Source organism: Symphalangus syndactylus, chromosome 5, assembly GCF_028878055.3.
Source record: "Symphalangus syndactylus isolate Jambi chromosome 5, NHGRI_mSymSyn1-v2.1_pri, whole genome shotgun sequence".
Taxonomy (NCBI): domain Eukaryota; kingdom Metazoa; phylum Chordata; class Mammalia; order Primates; family Hylobatidae; genus Symphalangus; species Symphalangus syndactylus.
Window position 1 is genome coordinate 140,502,623 of NC_072427.2, and position 22,961 is coordinate 140,525,583.

Below are 22,961 nucleotides of genomic sequence, written 5' to 3' on the forward strand. Positions count from 1 at the left end.
TTCTTTAGAATTTCTACTAAGCTTAAGTTGCTAAAGAAAAGAGACTCATTCCAACTTAATTATCAATAGGAAAGTAAATTTCCTATGAGGGCTAGTAATTTTGCCTTCTTTCAGAGAAAGAGACAAAAAGATAGATTTTGCTTTTAACAGAACTTTGTGTTTGTGGGATATCACAGGCAAGAGTAAAGAAGTGACAGTTGAGTGCAAAAGTAAGTCCACACCAGGCTGACCAACCCTCCCAGTTCCCAGTTGGGGAGTCTGAGGGGTTTGTGAAGATGTGGAACTTTCAGTGCTAATTACTGGGAAAGTCTCAGGCAAACCAAGAACAGTTGGTCAGAATTTCTTTTTTGGATTTGGAGCTTCAGTACCTTGGTTCAGGAGAAAAAAGTTCAGAGTGCACTTCTGTTCTCCAAGACATTACATAAACTGAGATACATTGGAATCATTAACTCTGTAGCTTCAACAAAAAATAGCCAGGAGACAGACATAAGGAAAAGAAGAGCAGTAGTTGGGTGGTAGGTAAAGAGGAGTAGAGAAGCTAGGGAGGGACGCAGAAAAGTGGCGTTAGGAGTCAGTGCTGATTCTTTTTCTTCCATATGAAGAATTTCAAACCAGTTTCCATGGAAGAGCTGTCTAGGTTGCCATTCAGAACTAGTTGTCACGATTCAAGGAAAGTACTTCGCCCCTTTTAATGTCAGAGGTTGGAAATATGGGGTAGGAGGAGAGGACTAAGGAAAGAGGAAAATATGCAAGTAAATATAATTTATGGCATACATTTTCATATGGGTTTTCTTTAATCAAATATGTATTTTAAACCTATTATTTTGTTAGGTCATACTGATAAAGTTGCATTATGTAACAATGGCATGAATGAAATAAGGCACAGAACATTTGGTGAGTTTGTTTTCAGGCTTGATTGTGACAGTAACACAGTTTATTCACTTTCTCACAATAGTATTTGATGAATAGCAAAAGCAACAATTATGAATCATATGGAAAGCAGGGCTCATGGCATTTTTGTTTGTTTAGGCTTCAAAAACAGTAATTGAAACTATGATGCTTTTGAAACATTAATGTGAGAATTCATTAGCCCTTCATGAAATTACGTGCAGAGGACATTCTTGTCAAGGGAACATTGCGTATACATTAATCAGATGACTTTTGTGTGTGCTAAATATTACATTCTGGTGATGTTTGCTGTATTTTGACTGCTTTAAGTATTTTATTGGCCCAAATATAGGAAGATTGTCCTTTGTGGGGAATAATAATAACAATTCATTCTTTCATTCTAATACAGTATTGAATACATTAGAAATATTTCTAAGCCTTGAATGCTAAGGGGATTAGCAACTCAGTTTCTGTCCCACCTAACTCCCTTCTTTTACTCCGAGAATCTTTACTCCCTCCTTCCCTCCCGTCCTGCCTCTCTCCTCCTTGCCCTCCTTCTTCCCTCAGCATCTACCAGCATTATAAACACTCCTTTCAGATATACTTCCATCCTTTCATAATACACTTCCCACTTCCTCGACCCCATCCCACTGGTCTGTGAGTGGTAGCTTTGAAAGAGCGAGCTGAAAAGAATGAGGGCTCCTTCCCACACCGGTTTCCACAGGTGTTAGTCATTTGCCGTGAAGGTGACGAAGGTTGCTGTGTTGTTTTTGAGTAATAGTTTAATTAAAAAGTGATGTGTCTGTGTGTAGTGTGTATTTTTGTTTTTCATCTCTGTGGAAATTGGGAGGACTCTCTTAAAATCAATATTACCTGATATTTGGGCCATTTTAGAATTTAAAAGTAAATACTGTTCTAATCAAAGGACCAGATTACCAAAAGGTCTTTTTGCATGTAATATGCTAATCCTAAATTAGAATAATTAAAATTGTGCCAGTACAGTATCTAAACTTTGCCTTAATTACAAATAATTGCCCTGTATCTTTGATTCTAAAAAGAAAATGTGCCTTTTGAGAATTTGGAGCCTCTCACAATGCATTATCTATTAAAATTATTTTATTTAGATTTAAAGTGTTAACTATTATGTGTGTTTTAAATAAGGAATATGCACAAATGCTGTTTTATAAGTATGCTTAACAATCATGATTTTAAAATTATTAAAAAGCATTTTGTCACACCTACCTTTTTTAATACAAATGGCCACAGGTCCCTTTCTAGTATTTGTTTGTGAGTTGCAATCATAAACATTTAAAGACCATACCATTACCCTCACAACCATCCACCCCGTGACATTTCCATTTTAACAAGGGAAATTTCTAATTTTAATAAATTAGCATTAAGATGATGGCAGAAAAAGTTATGTCTTGAACGAAATAATACCAATACTTTAAAATTATTTATTGGAAACAAAATTAAAAATCTTTGAATATAGCGTACATTTAAAATGAGTAAGTGATGCTTTATGCTGTTGACATTTAGACTTCCAGTGCAATTGGAAATTATTATTAGCATAAATTAAAAAATAATTATGAATCTTTCTACCTCCCCTGGTCTTGTGTAATTCCAAGCCCAAATTCCATTTTCTTGACATTTATTACTATAATACTACTATTTGCTATTGACGTAGCCTTGTGACTCCTTAACTTACGTTTTGACTTTGAACAAATTATGCAGAATGTTTAAAATATGATTTTCAATGGTCATTATACCATATAGGATTACAGATAAATGTGTAGTGGGTTTGCAAGTAAGTTTAAAAATAGCCAACAATGTCCTATCAAAGTATAATTTGTTTTCCTAGCCTAGGTTTATATTTTTTAAATTTTAAGTTAATTATTTGTCTTTTTATAGAAACAAAGGATGGAGTATGGCCCAAGACCAGCTGATACTCCCCCTGCTCCATCACCTCCTCCAACACCAGCTCCTGTTCCTGTCCCCCTTCCCCCTTCCACTCCAGCACCTGTTCCTGTGTCAAAGGTCCCAGCAAATATAACACGTCAAAACAGCAGCTCCAGTGACAGTGGTGGCAGTATCGTGCGAGACAGCCAGAGATACAAACAACTTCCGGTGGACCGTAAGTTTCCCAGGGAGGCAAAAAATGTCTTCTGCAAATTAAAAGCACTACTAAGTAAAATATTGTTTACTGTTGATTCTACTTGTATTAAAGTCCTTTATACTTGCATGGTACTTAATAGATTGCAAAGATTTTCACCTGGTTTCTCATCAGCTACGTAGTTCTGAGAAACAGGAAGTATTCTCTCCACTCTCTAATGCATGCCTTTCTACTCCTTTTCCAATCTATTATGATAGTTGAATGCAGACTCTGGAGCTAGACATCCTGGAATTTGTATACTGAAAAAACACTTGCCAGCTTCCTGACCTTCGGTGATTTAATTATCCTCTCAGCCCTTCAATATCTGAAAAGTGGAGAAAAATAATAGTATCTGCTTCATAGGATAAGTGTGAGGATTTAATGAGATAATGCATAGAAAGCATCTACTTCAGTGCTTCTCAGCGAGGAGCAATTTTGTCTTCTCCATCCTTCTGAGGACATTTGATATTGCCTGAAGACATTTTTGGTTGTCAAAACTGGGGGGATGCTACTGATGTCTAAAGGGTAGAGACCAGGGATGCTTAGCAACAATTACAATGCACAGGACAGCCCCCAGCAACAGAGTTATCTGGCCCAAAATGTCAATGGTGCTGAGGTTGAAAACCCCGGACTGATTTTGACCACTGTATGACACATAATATGCAGCCACTAACTACATGCTGCTGTCGTCATCATCATCATCATCATAACCTTCCTACTTCTCTTCCTCTTATTTGCTATTTACAGTAGCTGCACAGTCACACTATGTTAATATAATCACCTGCCAATAGTAGTCTCGGATTTACCCTCCAAATTCAAATTTCATGTGACTTATGCTTCAGTGCCATATTTTCATAACTTGAAATTTGATGTTTCGTATAAATGGTTTATATGAAAACCATATTTAAATAAGCTAAAAAGGCACTATGACCAACTTTGGATTATCCTTATTTGTATTATTGGTGAATAGCAGTGTAGGTATTTTGAAAACTGAAGGTAATTTTAAGATAAATTTTGTTTAACCTTGTAGTATATGGCATGTCAATTTGATCTCCAAATTTGGTGTTTTAAACGTGTTATAAAGTTACTTTGCTTTACCTATACTTGATATTTAAAAACTCTTGGAAAACCAGAGCTATGAAGATATTTCAGATTTCCTCAATATGAGAAAAGTATATGAAGTCTGTGTGTGTGTGTGTGTGTGTGTGTGTGTGTGTGTGTGTGTGTGTGAGAGAGAGAGAGAGAGAGACAGAGAGAGAGATGGATATCTATCTTTCTCTCAATGTGGGCCTCTCTTAGGCTTCTGCCTTCGTTTTCCACATAAACATAGTTCTACTGTAGTTCATTCTATTTCCATTTATTTCACTACTGTTTATATTGTTGGGAAAAGAATGATTCCCAAATTAGTCATCATATTAAAACTCATCTCTGACATCCAGATACCAGTATGGAACTATTAACTTTATAGCTGAGATTGGATGCTTTCTAATTTTTTTTTTTATTATTATTATACTTTAGGTTTTAGGGTACATGTGCACAATGTGCAGGTTTGTTACATATGTATCCATGTGCCATGTTGATTTCCTGAACCCATTAACTCGTCATTTAGCATTAGGTATATCTCCTAATGCTGTCCCTCCCCCCTCCCCCTACCCCGCAACAGTCCCCAGAGTGTGATGTTCCCCTTCCTGTGTCCATGAGTTCTCATTGTTCAATTCCCACCTATGACTGAGAACATGCGGTGTTTGGTTTTTTGTCCTTGCGATAGTTTACTGAGAATGATGTTTTCCAGTTTCATCCATGTCCCCACAAAGGACATGAACTCATCATTTTTTATGGCTGCATAGTATTCCATGGTGTATATGTGCCACATTTTCTTAATCTAGTCTATCGTTGTTGGACATGTGGGTTGGTTCCAACTCTTTGCTATTGTGAATAGTGCCGTAATAAACATACGTGTGCATGTGTCTTTATAGCAGCATGATTTATAGTCCTTTGGATATATACCCAGTAATGGGATGGCCAGGTCAAATGGTATTTCTAGTTCTAGATCCCTGAGGAATCGCCACACTGACTTCCACAATGGTTGAACTAGTTTACAGTCCCACCAACAGTGTAAAAGTGTTCCTATTTCTCCACATCCTGTCTGGCACCTGTTGTTTCCTGATTTTTTAATGATGGCCATTTTAACTGGTGTGAGATGGTATCTCACTGTGGTTTTGATTTGCATTTCTCTGATGGCCAGTGATGGTGATCATTTCTTCATGTGTTTTTTGGCTGCATAAATGTCTTCTTTTGAGAAGTGTCTGTTCATGTCCTTTGCCCACTTTTTGATGGGGTTGTTTGTTTTTTTCTTGTAAATTTGTTTGAGTTCATTGTAGATTCTGGATATTAGCCCTTTGTCAGATGAGTAGGTTGCAAAAATGTTCTCCCATTCTGTAGGTTGCCTGTTCACTCTGATGGTAGTTTCTTTTGCTGTGCAGAAGCTGTTTAGTTTAATGAGATCCCATTTGTCAATTTTGGCTTTTGTTGCCATTGCTTTTGGTGTTTTAGACATGAAGTCCTTGCCCACGCCTATGTCCTGAATGGTATTGCCTAGGTTTTCTTGTAGGATTTTAATGGTTTTAGGTCTAACATTTAAGTATTTAATCCATCTTGAATTAATTTTTGTATAAGGTGTAAGGAAGGGATCCAGTTTCAGCTTTCTACATATGGCTAGCCAGTTTTCCCAGCACCATTTATTAAATAGGGAATCCTTTCCCATTTCTTGTTTTTGTCAGATTTGTCAAAGATCAGATAGTTGTAGATATGCGGCATCATTTCTGAGGGCTCTGTTCTGTTCCATTGATCTATGTCTCTGTTGTGGTACCAGTACCATGCTGTTTTGGTTACTGTAGCCTTGTAGTATAGTTTGAAGTCAGGGAGCGTGATGCCTCCAGCTTTGTTCTTTTGGCTTCAGATTGACTTGGCGATGCGGGCTCTTTTTTGGTTCCATATGAACTTTAAAGTAGTTTTTTCCAATTCTGTGAAGAAAGTGATTGGTAGCTTGATGGGGATGGCATTGAATCTATAAATTACCTTGGGCAGTATGGCCATTTTCACGATATTGATTCTTCCAACCCATGAGCATGGAATGTTCTTCCATTTGTTTGTATCCTCTTTTATTTCATTGAGCAGTGGTTTGTAGTTCTCCTTGAAGAGGTCCTTCACATCCCTTGTAAGTTGGATTCATCAGAGAATACTACAAACACCTCTATGCAAATAAACTAGAAAATCTAGAAGAAATGGATAAATTCCTTGACAAATACACCCTCCCAAGACTAAACCAGGAAGAAGTTGAATCTCTGAATAGACCAATAACAGGTTCTGAAATTGTGGCAATAATCAATAGCTTACCAACCAAAAAGAGTCCAGGACCTGATGGATTCACAGCCGAATTCTACCAGAGGTACAAGGAGAAACTGGTACCATTCCTTCTGAAACTATTCCAATCGATAGAAAAAGAGGGAATCCTCCCTAACACATTTTATGAAGCCAGCATCGTCCTGATACCAAAGCCTGGCAGAGACATAACCAAAAAAGAGAATTTCAGACCAATATCCTTGATGAACATTGATGCAAAAATCCTCAATAAAATACTGGCAAACCGAATCCAGCAGCACATCAAAAAGCTTATCCACCATAATCAAGTGGGCTTCATCCCTGGGATGCAAGGCTGGTTCAACATATGCAAATCAATAAATGTAATCCAGCATATAAACAGAATGAAAGACAAAAACCACATGATTATCTCAATAGATGCAGAAAAGGCCTTTGACAAAATTCAACAACCCTTCATGCTAAAAACTCTCAATAAATTAGGTACTGATGGGACGTATCTCAAAATAATAAGAGCTATCTATGACAAACCCACAGCCAATATCGTACTGAATGGGCAAAAACTGGAAGCATTCCGTCTGAAAACTGGCACAAGACAGGGATGCCCTCTCTCACCGCTCCTATTCAACATAGTGCTGGAAGTTCTGGCCAGAGCAATCAGGCAGGAGAAGGAAATAAAGGGTATTCAATTAGGAAAAGAGGAAGTCAAATTGTCCCTGTTTGCAGATGACATGATTGTATATCTAGAAAACCCCATTGTCTCAGCCCAAAATCTCCTTAAGCTGATTAGCAACTTCAGCAAAGTCTCAGGATACAAAATCAATGTACAAAAATCACAAGCATTCTTGTACACCAATCACAGACAAACAGAGAGCCAAATCATGAGTGAACTCCCATTCACAATTGCTTCAAAGAGGATGCTTTCTATTTCTATTCAAAACTAAATGACTGAATCTTTCACTCCCATTTTCATCCTACTGTTTTTCTCACCTCAGTAAGTTATTGCCACATCTGTTCAGTTGTGGACATTCTTGATAAACTAAAAAATAAAAAGACACTAAAACTATTACTATTTAACAATTCTAAAAATTCTGGTTAAATGCAATAAGCATAAGCCTACTTTTACTCATTAATTTTTCTCCCACGGTATGTCCAATTTAAATGACTGTCATATCTATCTTGCCAGAAAACTAAAGGAAAAATGAAGTTTTGGAAAAGTGATTAGCTTTTTCTGTACAGCAAAAACAACTGTCTGTGTGAGTGTGTAGAACCATAATAAAATAGAATATACTACTAAGTTTTTAAAATTGTGTGGAGTTTTTAAAAAGAGCTTTCTTTTTCAAATACACTAAAGACATAGTTTTAAGATGAGAAATTTCTATAAATATTTTTATTGAGTTCCCTGAGGAGAAAACTTCCTCTTAGAAATGACTGTTCTCTTCTTTATTCTTCCCACAAGTTTATAGCGTTTCCCTCCGTAGAGACGTCAGCACAGTCATCTTTGACACGGTGGGACTCTTTATCCAGGCCTAGCTAGGATCAGAGTTCATCGGCCTCCAGTCCCCATTTGGAGCAGTGTGTGGGTTAGGACAGTCTGTTCTTTGTTCACTCTGAGAAACCAAGAATAACCTAGTGGGAAAGAGGCATAGTTTGCATACTTTTAAATATAGAGAACTCTCCTGATAATTGTGACTCATCATTTTGAAGTGTTTTTCATAAGTAAAAGAGTGGCATTGGTGTATAAAATATAAACATCACTCCCAAAATTAGCACACATACTTGTTTCCTTAGAATAATAAAAATCTTACAATATATTTGCAACTTATGTAAGTTCTTTTTAAAAATATCTCAAAAATACAGTTTGGCATTAAATAAATGTATTTCTTTTTATAAAACAAATATTTCTTGATAACTTTATTGCAGAACAGTTTTTCTCTGAATGAATGTTGGGGCTTAATGTTCTTTTAGAACCAGACAGTAGCACATATTTCAGTGTGTGTTTATTGATAGCCAAATTTCTCTCAAAATATGCCTACTCATCTACCCACATTCTCTGCTTACTGCCTAAACTTCTGGTAAAAAATAAAATGAAAGGAACTAGGAAGTAAATACTCATAGAAATCTGTCAAGTAGCAGCTATGAACAGGGGAAAAAAGCCAACATGCCTGTTTTTACAACGTAGCAAGTGGCAAGAGTGAAGCCCTTTTGTGGAAGTCTGTGTGTTGCCTGTTCAAAATAGCTGCGAAGCCTTGTGTCATAGAAGCTGTTCAGACTGTTTTATTGCAGAATCCCAAAAGGTTCTCCTTTTATCGCTTTTAAGATGCAAACACTTTAGTTGCTTTGTATTTCTCCCATTTCCTTTGAAATGCTAGTCCTTTTATTTGAGTTTAATCTTTTGTAATCAGAGTGTTATTTTAGAAAAGTGTAAAGTTATTCTGGTTCGCTATTGTGTGTTAGAACATTGGAAATGGAAACCACAAGCCCAGGAATATGTTAGGCGAAGGTTTCTTTCGTCCTTCCTGGAAGAAAACTATGCTGTGGACTGGTGATGATGGATATACTGGCCAAGTCGGCAGATGAGAAACCAAATCTTTTAGTGTGGTGATACATTTTATTTTTTATTCCTTTGAGATGCATTCATATGCTGTTTGACAGTTTGATGTAGTGATTTTTTTAAAAGGTAACTAATGAAATGCATGTAATGTATACTTAAATGTAACAATCAATAGTATTCTCTCTCTCTCACTCTCTCTAGCACCCCCTACTCCTCCCTCCCCTTTCCCCTTTTTTGACTTCTTCTTCAAAAGATTTCCTAGATACTTGAGGCATTAAAAAAAAAATTAGGCTGAAATAACACTAACTATTCACACTTTCCCTTATTTCCCAGGGGCACCAAACACTTTCTAAAACCCTTTCCCTAGGGGAAAAAAATCATAGAACACTGGTCACAAAAAGCTCCCTGAGTGACCAGGTTATTGTCACTTGCCAACTTAATTAGATTGTTCTTATTTCTTGAAAGTGAAAACAAACAACGTAATGTACCTATGTATATATACACACATATTTTAAAATACACAGACACATGATTCCCCTTCCTGTACTTTTATGCCTTTCCTATTTTTGTCATGACAGTATGTTCATATACACACACATCTTTTCCATTAGCATAAATGGCTAGGAAAAAGGAGTAGCTAGGGAAGTTAATCAAAGGTGATTTTAATGACTTTGGCTATAAAACAGCCCTCTGCTGAAAGTCAGAAGATCCAGTTCTAGCTAAATTATTCTACTAATTGAAATGTGACTTTGACAGATCATTTATCTGTTTTTGGCCTTCATTTTCTTATCTGGTTATTTAAGGGGTTTGTACATGATGATTCTCAAAGTCTCGGTGAAAAAGTCAGCAGAATGCCTCATTCATTCATTTATTCAACAGGTATTTATTGAATTAAAGCACTGTTCCAGGTATTAGGATATAGATGCAAACAAAAAGGGGAAGCATCCTTTTTCTCCTCAGGCTTATATTTTAATGAAAGGAGGTAGGTTAAAAAGCGATTAAGTTGGCTGGGTGCAGTGGGCTGTAATCCCAGCACTTTGGGAGGCCGAGGTGGGCGGATCACGAGGTCAGGAGATTGAGACCATCCTGGCCAACAGGGTGAAACCCCATCTCTATTAAAAATACAAAAATTAGCTGGGCGTGGGCACGGTGGCACACGCCTGTAGTCCCAGCTACTCGATAGGCTGAGGCAGGAGAATCGCTTGAACCCAAGAGGCGGAGGTTGCAGTGAGCCAAGATTGTGCCACTGCACTGCAGCATGGCAACAGAGTGAGACTCTATCTCAAAAAAAAAAAAAGATGATAGGCTATCTATCAAGAAGGTGGTAAGTGGTTTGGAGACTAATAAAACTATGTGGATAGAGAGTGCTTTTGGGGAGGGATTGCAGTTTTAAATACATCAGGGGAAATAGAAAGGTGGGGAGGAGTAAGCCATGTGGAGATGCGGGGGAAAGCATTCCAGGCAGAGGAGACTGGAGTGGCCTTTAAATTTGAAGAGCACCAAGGGAGCCATTGGGAGCAAGAGTGAAGGGCTCCAGAAGAGTTGCGGAGTGGCTTTAGAGAGGTGGAGGTCTTGTAGGGCCTTTTACTGGGAGTAATTAGGATCACTTGGGAATGTTTTGAGCAGAGGAGCTGCAACATCTGACTTACTTTTTTTTTTTTTTTTTTTTTTTTTTTTTTTTTTTTTTGAGATGGAGTCTTGCTCTGTTGCCAGGCTGGAATACAGTGGCGCTATCTTGGCTCACTGCAACCTCCGCCTCCTGGGTTCAAGCGATTCTCCTGCCTCCTGAATAGCTGGGGCCACAGGCACATGCCACCACGCCCAGCTAATTTTTGTATTTTTAGTAGAGACAGGGTTTCACCATGTTGGCCAGGATGGTCTCGATTTCTTGACCTTGTGATCCGCCTGCCACAGCCTCCCAAAGTGCTTGGATTACAGGCGTGAGTCACCCGGCCTGACTTACATTTTAAAAGAATCACTTAGTTGTTATATTGAGAAGAGAATGAAGAGAAAGGGGCAGGGTGGTAGGGAGTGGAAGCAGAGAGATCTGTTAATAGGCTGGTAACTCAGACCAAGCTGGCAACAGAAAAAATACAGTGAAATCATTGGATTTTGGATACATTATGAGGTCAGACTAACAGGTTCTGCTGATGGATTGGATGTAGCACAGGACAGGGAATCAAGTGCAGCTCCGTGGTATTTTGGCAGAACTGGAAAGATAGAATTGTCATTAAGTGAGTTGAGAAGTCTAAAAAGCAAGTCTAAGAGTTTATAAAAGCAGCTTCAGGAAGAAGATCAGGAATTCAGGTTTGGGCATGCTATATTTGACATGCATTTGAGCTATTTAACAAATACCCAAATGAATATATCAAGTAGACAGCATATATGCACCTAAGTTCCGAGTAAGAGGCCTGGAAAAATAATTTGGTAACCATCATCTTTTCAATGGCCGTGAAGCTAAGCACAGTGGTCATTGATGGAGGTAGTGCCGGCAGAGATGAGTCTCAGGAGTGTCCCCTAGAGCACCTTAATATTACTTAGTTGGAGAGACGAGAATATTCAGAAGAGGATCCAGAGAAGGGGAGTCCAGAGACATAGGAGGAAAATGAGGAGACTGTGGTATCCTGGAGGCCACAGGAAGAAAATGTTTCAAGGAGGAATCTTCTGCTTCAAATGTGTGCTGTTAGGTTAAATGAGATAGTAGCTGGGAAAGAATTGGCTGGAGTTTAGCAAAGTGTAGTAGAGAGATGGGGGGAAAAGCAAAATTGAATTTCAACGACATTAAGAGAAAATAGGAGAATGGGAATTGGAGTCCACTAGTACAGGCAAATTTTCATGGACTTTTGCTGTAAAAGGAGCAGGAAAATGGGCAGTAGCTGGGAAAGGACATAGTAAAAAGGGCTTGTTTAAAGGTAACAGAAATCATAAAATAATAGCATGTTTGCAGGCTGATAAACTGATTCAGTGGAGAAGGAAAATTAATACCAGGATAAATAAGGGAGAAATGATGGAGTATTTGAATAGGCAAAGAACTTGAGGCCTAGTGCATACATGGAGAGTTAGCCTTGGGAGCAGGGAAACAGCTCCTATATAACATAATAGGAAGGCAGGCAGAGCATATGGGGAAAGTGCTGGTAGGAAGAACCACTAGGGGAACTTATGGAGGTTTTCTTCTATTTTATTCATAAATTAGGAAATGAGATCAGCTCAAGGTGAGGATTGGGGAATAGGGTTAGAGGTTTGTAGAGAGAAAGTAGAATATATTCAGTACTTGTCTAAGACAGTGGGCAGTTACATGACCTTAGGCAGGACTTCTTGGCCTTTGAGGCTGGGTTATTCTCTGCTGTAGGAGAGGCTGACATTATAGAATGTTGTGTGCATCCCAGGCTTCTACCCACTGTGTGACAGCAGCAGCCTTTCCCCTTTTTCTCCCTCAATTGTGACAACCAAAAGTTTCTCCAGGTATTTCCAAATGTCCTCTGGGACCAAAATTGTCCCCAGTTGAGAGCCACCAGTCTAAGGAAATCTAGTATGATCGTCAGGAAGCATTAACAGCCAAGTTAAGGTTCATAATCATGAATTTAACATGAGATCATTCAGCATTGTTGTGTTATATTCAGCTGTGCAGGTGCAGGCACAGAATATGCAGAAAGTTAGATGTAACCAGCATTGGGGTTTTGCCAAAGGAGTACAATGAAGAGACTAGAGAAGAGCCAGGGAGTTATTTTAATAATTGATCATGGCATTTATACCGGGCGAGGATAAAAGTGAGGAAAGATGGTAGGAACACTAGATTGTAGGTCCTACTGGTGTCAAAGGATTTTAGAGATCGGGGTTCTAGAGAGGGTAATGTAATATTAGAGATTTTCAAAAAGAACCTACTCCCTGTTGGTGTCTAGGAAGGAAATCTCAGATGGAGGAAGTGCAGGATGAACTCATCCACAGACTGACCATTGGTCGGAGTGCTGCTCAGAAGAAATTCCATGTGCCACGGCAGAACGTGCCAGTTATCAATATCACTTATGACTCCACACCAGAGGATGTGAAGACATGGTTACAGTCAAAGGGATTCAACCCTGTGTGAGTCTCTCTGTGAATACTTTGCAATTCTGTGTGTACAATATGCATTGTTTTCAATTTGCTTACTTAGATGTCACAGATAACTCCTAAAAAACATAAGGGCACAGACTGCATACTTTGTGCCATACTCAAGAAATCACTATAGCTGTTCACAGCTGAAAAAGAACTAAAATAAGCATAAATAATTATCATTCTGATGCCACCCCATTTTCGAGTTGGTAGTATCTGTTCATTATTCATTCTTTAAGCAAATTATTGGCACCTTTGAGGCCCAGTAGCTTCTTTCCTCCATCAGATTACTCTGATGTAACCTAGGTAGGACCATGATCTTAGCTGAACTTCCTAGACCACGTAGGACATAGAGCATAAGCTTTCCTCCTGCTGCAGGATATAGTGTCTCTGGCAAATAAAAAATAGTGTTACCTAGCATCAATTTTAATCTTAATAGAACTTTTCTTTTAATAAACCCATAGTAAAGGTTCTATTTATCTATCTAAAAGTCTATAAATATTTCATATGTACTTGGCACAATGAGCTATTAGAATAATACATATTCAAGGGACCTTGACATATTATAAACTCACCTACCCAGCATGATTGAAAAATGAGGTACAATGGTTAGTCAATTGCCAGGTTACTAGAAAGTTATCTATTCCTTCTATGAAACACCAAATCCCAATAATTGGTATTAAACAGTGACCCTAAACCCAATTGGCTCCTTTTTGATACTTTGTAATTAATAATCTGTATAGCCTCAGGGTCATCATCATGAAAGAAACTTGTCATTGCCCTAACTATAAAGACTGTAGTATCATTTAATAAGGCTTCCAGGGTATGGAACACTTAGAAAAGAGAAGTTACTAGCAGGAACAGATAATTTTCTCCTTTGTTTGTAGGCAGTATTTTTAATGCTCAGTTTCTTTTTCTTTTCTTTCTTTAGGACTGTCAATAGTCTTGGAGTATTAAATGGTGCACAACTTTTCTCTCTCAATAAGGAGGAACTGAGGACAGTCTGCCCTGAAGGGGCGAGAGTCTATAGCCAAATCACTGTACAAAAAGCTGCATTAGAGGTATGACTTGTCAACCTAAGGTGGTGTTTTTCTGCAAATTGAAAGCTCTGGAAACAACTTTTTATGTCCATATTGGCCAATTTCCCTTTCTTAACAGAGCTGAATTAAATTTAACTCTGCTCTTGTAAATTTGTCACTGAGATCATCAATTACATTTTCCGGAAGGTTAATTTGTTATAAATGCTCATATGACGTGAAGCTTGAGCACATACTTTTGGACACTTAACAAAAAGCATAATGTTCTCATTTTATATGTATTGACTACTTCTATAGGAAATTTAATTTTGACATAACAATGGAAATTAGCTTCTGAGTGAGTAAGAACCTTAAGAGGCCAGAATGCTTGCCTATTCTTAATATTTTTTTTTCTGGAGATTCTAATAGCTTATAGGTTATAAGACTGTAAAACCCTGGCTGTGTGTGTTAGGTCTAGTAATACATCTCAATAATCGGGAAAGATACATTAGGTAGAGATCACTGAAAATAGAGAGCCCTGAAAAGTATTTAGTCACAATGGTCTGTATGAAAGCAGGAAAGTCCATGTTTTCTAGATTGGTTTATACTTAAGCTTCCAATATCCTATTTTAGACTTAAAGTGTGCTATGTGCGGGTAGTAGTTTCCAACTGTTACCTCTCACAGCTCTTAATAGTTTCATGAAAATTATACTTGGACTCAAGTGAAAGAATGTAGGCTTTGGCATGAAATTGATCCATAATCATCTCTAGCAAGTGTATTCTATAAATTCAACAGTTAAATAATTCAGGGTAAAATCACTTCATGCATATCACCCCATAGCCATTCTGAATCAAGAGAAATCATATTTCCCTTGGAGGTTTTCCCTACAACATTGATCTTGAAAGCTCCATATTAAGGTGTGATTTGATTGCTTTCCATATGTTGAATATTAATGAGGATTATATATTTTTCTCAAGCAGTTTTATTACCACTATATTTAATTTTGTTGAGAGTATATAATTACTTCTTCAAGGTATGTTAGAAAATGCCATATTCCTAAAATTCTGAATTCTTTCATCCCACACCTGTCTATTATTATTGTCATTTGCTGTCACCACCCACTTCAGGATGGCCTCTTGGTTCTTGTTCTCTTCCTATTCTCTGGATGGGAACTGAGGCAGAGGCTGACTACCTGAGGTTCTTCATGTTCCTCAGCCACCTTCTACCACCTCACCCTTTCCTTGGATCTAGTTAATCTTTTAGATTATTTGCCTGTGTTGCCAGAGACTTCTGTTGATAGGAAAGGAGAAAAGCCAGCATGGTCAGAGGGTCAGAACTATATGGAGGGGAAACTGGGTGAATTCTGAGCCCACTCTGGCCTAAGTTAAAATCTTCTAAAGGCAGATCAGTATCTTGTTTGACCCCAGAAGAGTCCTTTGATAATTTACCATGTTATTATGCTTATTGTACACATATCCTCTTTCTCTCAGCAAATCTAGAATACTACACATACATGATTGATTTATCTTTATCACGTTCAAATGAAAGGCCTGGTGAGTGAATTGCCTTAACAGACTTTAGAAAATGAAAAATTATTAATGTGATATATTAGTGAAGTGCAGAAGCTTCACTTAAAAAGTGGAGCCGTTAGCTTTCCTAAAGAGATACTAGAAGAAAACCACAGTAGACTTATCCTGAGCCATTTCATAATATGACCTGCAGCCTGCACAAGTCAGTAACCATCTTGTCTGAACTGTTTATCTTTCAGGATAGCAGTGGCAGCTCCGAGTTACAAGAAATTATGAGAAGACGACAGGAAAAAATCAGTGCTGCTGCTAGTGATTCAGGAGTGGAATCTTTTGATGAAGGAAGCAGTCACTAATTTGTTTGTTTGTTTTTAAACTCCATTGTCTTTGGCATTATTCCAACATGCTTTGTTTTAAGAAGCCTTGAAGGGAATGTCAGATTCATTTTTCTTGATGTAATTTATCACCATAAAAAAACCCATGCAAACCTGAGTGAGCACAGGATTTGCTTCTAGGCCCATTATTTTTATTAAAACTGAAAAAATTTAAACTGAATTTTTTGACCTTGGAAAATATTTTTCTTACTTTACCAAGGTGAAGTTTCCTTAATCAGATTAATTATTTTATCCCCATCCCAGGGTATAAACAGGAAGTGTTTTGATAGTGGTGGAGTTATTCACTGCAACAAAGCAACAATGTTGTCCATGATTCAAAATCTAAGCAGTTTCGATTTTGCCTGTGAATATGGTGTCTGTCATTCAGGGCGTAGCTCACTGTAGGCTAGCCTCTGCTTAGTTAGGTCTCTTCTCTGACATACTCAATGGAAGAATATTTAGATTTATTTAAAGTTCTTAATGCCAACAGTTAAAAAAAAAATAAAACATTTGAATGAACTGTAAAGTACAGCCATACCTTGGACATGCAAATATAAATCTATGGAGCATTCTCAAGACAGTTTGTCACGGCTCTGTTGATTGCAATTCCTTGTATAGCTTGTATTTTGATTTAGTTTATATTCTGCTTATTATGTATACTGTGTTCTTATATATGAGAAAGCACAAATGGGAAAGAGGTCATGTCTGCTCAAAATCTAGCAAAGGAATTAGTCTGCATTGGTGTGCATTACAGTATTTTGCTTAATGAAAGCCTCAGTTCCAAATGTTGATATGAGTAGTTAAAAGGAAGTGGGGCCATTTTATGTGTTTATCTGTGTCAAGTCTTCCTGGTAATAAGAAGCACTTAATTTACACATATTTTAATCCTGTGAAAGATTCCACATAGAGAAAAGAAAGATACCTAACCTTCAACAAATGTTATTTTTGGAAACACAATTTTTGTCATTAAATGTTATATTATTTCACATATATAAAACAGATGTTATGTAAGAATGTTGTATATTTTAACATAAATCATTTAGAGAAATTATCTAGATTCATTAATTTTCATAGTGCCTTTTTCACATGAGTCAGCTGGAAAGTCTGCAATAAACAGTATTTGCTGTCTGTTAATAAATGGCTTCTGTCTCACTGGCAAAAGGGATCTGTGCTATATTGGCTGAGGATTCGAGTTGAATGGAATGGGAAAAAGTAGAGATCCACATTTTTTTTTTTTTGTCAGTACATTTTTTTCTTTTATTATACTTTAGGTTTTAAGGTACATGTGCACAATGTGCAGGCTTGTTACATATGTATCCATGTGCCATGTTGTTTTGCTGCGCCCATTAACTCGTCATTTAGCATTAGGTATATCTCCTCATGCTGTCCCTCCCCCCTCCCCCCACCCCACAACAGTCCCCAGAGTGTGATGTTCCCCTTCCTGTGTCCATGAGTTCTCATTGTTCAATTCCCACCTATGACTGAGAACATGCAGTGTTTGGTGTTTTGTCCTTGCGATAGTTTACTGAGAATGATGTTTTCCAGTTTCATCCATGTCCCTACAAAGGACACGAACTCATCATTTTTTATGGCTGCATAGTATTCCATGGTGTATATGTGCCACATTTTCTTAATCCAGTCTATCGTTGTTGGACATTTGGGTTGGTTCCAAGTCTTTGCTATTGTGAACAGTGCCGCAATAAACATACGTGTGCATGTGTCTTTATAGCAGCATGATTGATAGTCCTTTGGGTATATACCCAGTAATGGGATGGCTGGGTCAGATGGTATTTCTAGCTCTAGATCCCTGAGGAATCGCCACACTGACTTCCACAATGGTTGAACTAATTTACGGTCCCACCAACAGTGTAAAAGTGTTCCTATTTCTCCACATCCTGTCTGGCACCTGTTGTTTCCTGACTTTTTAATGATGACCATTCTAACTGGTGTGAGATGGTATCTCATTGTGGTTTTGATTTGCATTTCTCTGATGGCCAGTGATGATGAGCATTTTTTCATGTGTTTTTTGGCTGCATAAATGTCTTCTTTTGAGAAGTATCTGTTCATGTCCTTCGCCCACTTTTTGATGGGGTTGTTTGTTTTTTTCTTGTAAATTTGTTTGAGTTCATTGTAGATTCTGGATATTAGCCCTTTATCAGATGAGTAGGTTGCAAAAATTTTCTCCCATTCTGTAGGTTGCCTGTTCACTCTGATGGTAGTTTCTTTTGCTGTGCAGAAGCTCTTTAGTTAAATTAGATCCCATTTGTCAATTTTGGCTTTTGTTGCCATTGCTTTTGGTGTTTTAGACATGAAGTCCTTGCCCACGCCTATGTCCTGAATGGTATTGCCTAGGTTTTCTTCTAGGGTTTTTATGGTTTTAGGTCTAACAAGGTAATTTATAGATTCAATGCCATCCCCATCAAGCTACCAATGACTTTCTTCACAGAATTGGAAAAAACTACTTTAAAGTTCATATGGAACCAAAAAAGAGCTCGCATCGCCAAGTCAATCCTAAGCCAAAAGAACAAAGCTGGAGGCATCACACTGCCTGACTTCAAACTATACTACAAGGCTGCAGTAACCAAAACAGCATGGTACTGGTACCACAACAGAGACATAGATCAATGGAACAGAAGAGAGCCCTCAGAAATAATGCTGCATATCTACAACTATCTGATCTTTGACAAACCTGACAAAAACAAGCAAAGGGGAAAGGATTCCCTGTTTAATAAATGGTGCTGGGAAAACTGGCTAGCCATATGTAGAAAGCTGAAACTGGATCCCTTCCTTACACCTTATACAAAAATTAACTCGAGATCCACATTTTTTAAAAACTATATATTATTCTATTTCCGAGTGGGTAGAAAAACTCTAGAATACTTTTTTCGGTTGTTTTTCTACTTTTCGCCTCTCATTATCTTTTCCTTCTACCGTCTAGTCATATTTGGTAACGGTAATGGAACTAATTTACACTGCACTTAGGATTGCTAAATGCTTCCACATAAATGCTTTCCTGGATATTTACAACAACTCTCTAAGAATTATTACAGATGAGGAGATTTAGCTTCCTAGAAGCTGGTTTTCCCCAGATCCTGAAGGATGTGAGAGTTTCTCATCTTCTATCTCTTGGTCTCTCTATAACACTGCCCCTTGGATAAAGTGGAACAAACATGAGCATGATAAAGGCAAATTAGTTTAGATCTTTTACATTTCATAAGGACTGATACATATGTATAGTTTAGCCTTTATTGAAAGGGATAAGATGAAAGAAAATAAGATCCAAAAGTTAAGATAACCTGTGTGTAAAATAGCAGACGGATGTGAAAAGAATTGGTGTAATTTATATCTTTATGCTATAAGATGCCAAAGGAATGTATCACAGAGGTAGTAATTGCAGAAAGCAGTCACGTCAGCTAAGGATATGGGGACAAAGAGAAGAGGTTCCTGGAATTTAGAATCTTGAGAGAGCAGCACCACAGAATTTGGATCCAGACATCTGAGGGGTTTGGTCACTGGTATCTGAGGATTTGAGGAAAGACCCCACAAGGCTAACAGGGGGACACAGCTTAATCAGTGTTTTTGCCTCAGGTATTCAGAAAAGATTTCAGGAATTGAAAAATAGGTCAGAAAATCCATGGCTCTGGGACTTAGACTTGGGAGAAGAGCATGTCAGGTAGCTGGTGCTTAAATCTCTAAGAGGGCACAATGAGGATGCCTCTGGGAGCATGGGAAAAAGAAAACTGGTAAATTGAGCCAACTACTGCTGCTGGGAATCATTTGCTACTTATTGAGTGAAGAACCACTATTGAGGTGATGTTGGTAGCAACAGGAAGTAAAACAGGAGGGAGAAGCCCCTTGTTCCCTCCCTAGCCTTCTATCTCCCTGTAGCACATGCTTTCGGCACAGTCTATTGAGCATGCACCTGACAAAACCCGAAATCTCAAAGATGAGAATTAAGGGATGGATTTGAAGCTGAGAGAATAACTCATAACCCATTCCAATCTTTAGTACTTAGCCTCTACACTTGCTCTTCTGTACATATCTGAAATTTCATACAACAATAATTTTTTAAATGTGGGCCAGGAGCAGTGGCTCATGCTTATAATCCCAGTACTTTGCGAGACCAAGATTGGAGAATTGCTTGAGCCCAGGAGTTCAAGACCAGCCTGGGCAACAAGGTGACACCTCATCTCTACAAAAAAAAGTAGCCAGGTGTGGTGGCATTCACCTATAGTCTCTGTTACTTCGGAATCCAAGGTGAAAGTGTTGCTTGAGCCAGGAGTTCAAGGTTGCAGTGAGCCATGAGTGCACCACCGCACACCAGCCTGGGTGATGGAGTGAGATTCCATCTCTAAAAAAATTTGATTAAAAAATTTAAAAAATAGAAAAAGCTTATGATTTTACCTAACAAGATGCAATCATCTTTCTCTGTTATTTAAGTAGTATTTAATGTCAAGTACTTAATGTAAAGAATTGGTTAAACAGGCAAAAAGAGAACACTAAAACATCACAGAGGTGGTTATAATAGGAAGCAGCTCCTACCACGAGGGCTACAGAACAAAGGGAAGGGATTAGGTTTATCAGCATTTAGAAGCTTGGAAGGAGAGTCCTAGAAAGCTTGGACTGGGACCCATGAATAGAAGGCATGCTCTAGTGTTGGTCCTGGTGCCTCAGTAGCACAGAGGAGAGCCCCGTGTAGAGCTGGGACAGAGACTTCTGAGGAGGAGATTCTGGCCATTTGATGCCGGCCCCTCTGAGAGAGTGTAGTGATGTTGGTCCCAAAAATGTTAGGGTAAAAATTAAAACAGAATCACCTGCTGCTACTGGACTCAACTGGTGGTGCCAGAGTAAAGATCTATTTTACTGGCTTACAGCCAGTTGGTTTTTGTGTGCCTGTGTGTAGCTTTCTTGTTTCTTGTTCTTCGTGTTGAGCTTCTTGGAACTGTGGAATTATAGCCTTTATTAAATTTGTAAAACTTTTAGCCATTATTGCTTTAATGTTTTTTCTGTCCCTCCTACTTTCTCTTTTTGGGAGATTCTGATATATGTGTATTAGGCCATTTGAAGTCTTTCCAAGGTCACTGAGGCTCTGTTAATTTTTTAACAAGTTTTTGTTTCGTCTGTTTTAGTTGGGTAGTTCCTATTGCTGTCTTCAAGTTCATAACCTTTTATTCTTCTATTTCTAATCTGCTTTCAATTGCTTCCATTATATTTTCATCTCAGACGTTATAGTTTTCTAAAAGTCTGACTTGGGTGTTTTGTTTTCTTAAAATATCTTCTATATCTCTGCTTGACTCACTCAATGTTTTTCAGCTTTCCCAATTATATGGAATACAGTTAGAATATCAGTTTTAAAAGAGGATTCTGTGAAGATGGCAGAGTAAGAAGTACCAGAAATCTGTCTGCCCACCTAGACAATAATTACACTGGCAGAGTCTATTTGATGTAACTCTTTTGAAACTCTGGAATCCATTGATGGCTTGCAACTTTCAGGGAAAGGCTTGGTTGGTAATTTGCAGTTAATTTTGGTAAATAACAAAAATTAATAATACAAATTTCGCTCTTAGCCCAGTAGTAGCTACCCGTTTCCCACCCCCAAGCCCTGTGGCATCAAATGCGCACATGTTCCGGGAAAAGCCTGCACACAGCTTGTGGGAACCAGGGTGGGCAAAACGAGCCTGTCCCCCCAACACTGGGGATCTGTTCTCTGATCACAGAGGTGCAAAGAGGCAGAGACCATTGTTGTTGTTTCCTCCACACATTATTGCCAACTCCTTCCTACAGGCTGAAGGTGCCTTTAGAGACTTTAAAGGCTGGCACCATTTTTTCTTTTTCTTCATTTTTTTTTCTCCTTTTGGGAGCCAGACATTGAAAACTGGTACATTCTAAAGCAACCATATATAAGCGGGAAATTAGAAAGTCATTGTGCAAGCCTAGGAGAAGGCACAGGTTCAGGAGACACGTGTGAAGACCTTCAGTTTACACCTCATGTTGATCTTCAACATAGAGATAGCCTACAACAATTTAAAAAACAAAAAACAATAGCAGAAAACAGCAAACTCTGGAGGAAAGGAGACATCTAACAGGGTCTTAAGGAGGAGACTGATATCTCGAGTTACCACGTTAGTAGATGCAAATGTCCAATTTTCAACAACAACAAAATCACAAGCCATACAAAGAAACTGAAAGTAGAGCCCATTCAAAGGAGAAAAACCAACATAAATGATCCCTGAAAAAGATGTAATGGCAGATCAACTAGATAAGACTAAAAAAACTGCCTTAAATATACCGAAGAACTAAGGGAAGACATGGAGGAAGTCAAGAAAACTATGTATGGACGAAATAGAAATTACAATAGATAACATAAAAAGAAATAGAATCCTGAAATCTGAAAGTACAACTAAGATGAAAAATTTACTATAGGAATTCAAAGACATATTTGAGCAGGCAGAGGAAAGAATGAGTGAAATTGAAGATAAGACAATGGAAATGATCAAGTATGAAGATCAAGAAGAAAAAAAAATGGAAGAAAAAGTGAACAGAACCAACCTGTGAAACACCATTAAGTCAACCAACATATGCACTGTGGTAGCCCGAGAGGGAGAATGGAGAAAGCAAGAGTAGAGAAAATATTGGAAGTAATGGCCATAAACATCTGAATATAAGCATTCTAGAAACTTAATGAACTCCAAGTAAGATGAACTATGAACCTCCTTGGTTAGCAGAATTTCTAGGTATTTTTATGTGTATGTGGCTCAGCTTGAATGTTATTGGTGTACAGAAATGCTACTGAGTTTTATACATTGATTTCGTATCCCAAAACTTTACTGAAGGCTTTCAGTTTTAGGAGGATTTTGGCAAAGTCATTAGGGTTTTTCTTAGCAATAGAACCTTATCAAGAGTGGTTCTATTGATAAACAACAAAGTTAATCCAGAAGTTTAAAAAAATTGAAATAAATGAAAACAGAGAAAACACCAAAATT

At 38.0% G+C, this 22,961-nt stretch overlaps 1 protein-coding gene across 6 annotated transcripts in view; it reads left to right on the forward strand.

Moving 5' to 3' along the window:
- Positions 1-17,116, forward strand: part of EPS8 (EGFR pathway substrate 8, signaling adaptor) — a 212,970-nt gene extending 195,854 nt beyond the window's left edge. For all 6 annotated transcript variants that reach the window (XM_063639634.1, XM_055280528.2, XM_055280529.2 and 3 more), the window contains 4 exons: positions 2,800-3,022; positions 12,872-13,052; positions 13,993-14,122; positions 15,847-17,116. In XM_063639634.1, coding sequence (XP_063495704.1) covers positions 2,800-3,022; positions 12,872-13,052; positions 13,993-14,122; positions 15,847-15,960 — 648 coding nt within the window. In that variant the 3' untranslated portion in view covers positions 15,961-17,116. The remainder of the gene's footprint in view (positions 1-2,799; positions 3,023-12,871; positions 13,053-13,992; positions 14,123-15,846) is intronic.
- The last annotated feature ends 5,845 nt before the right edge of the window (positions 17,117-22,961 follow it).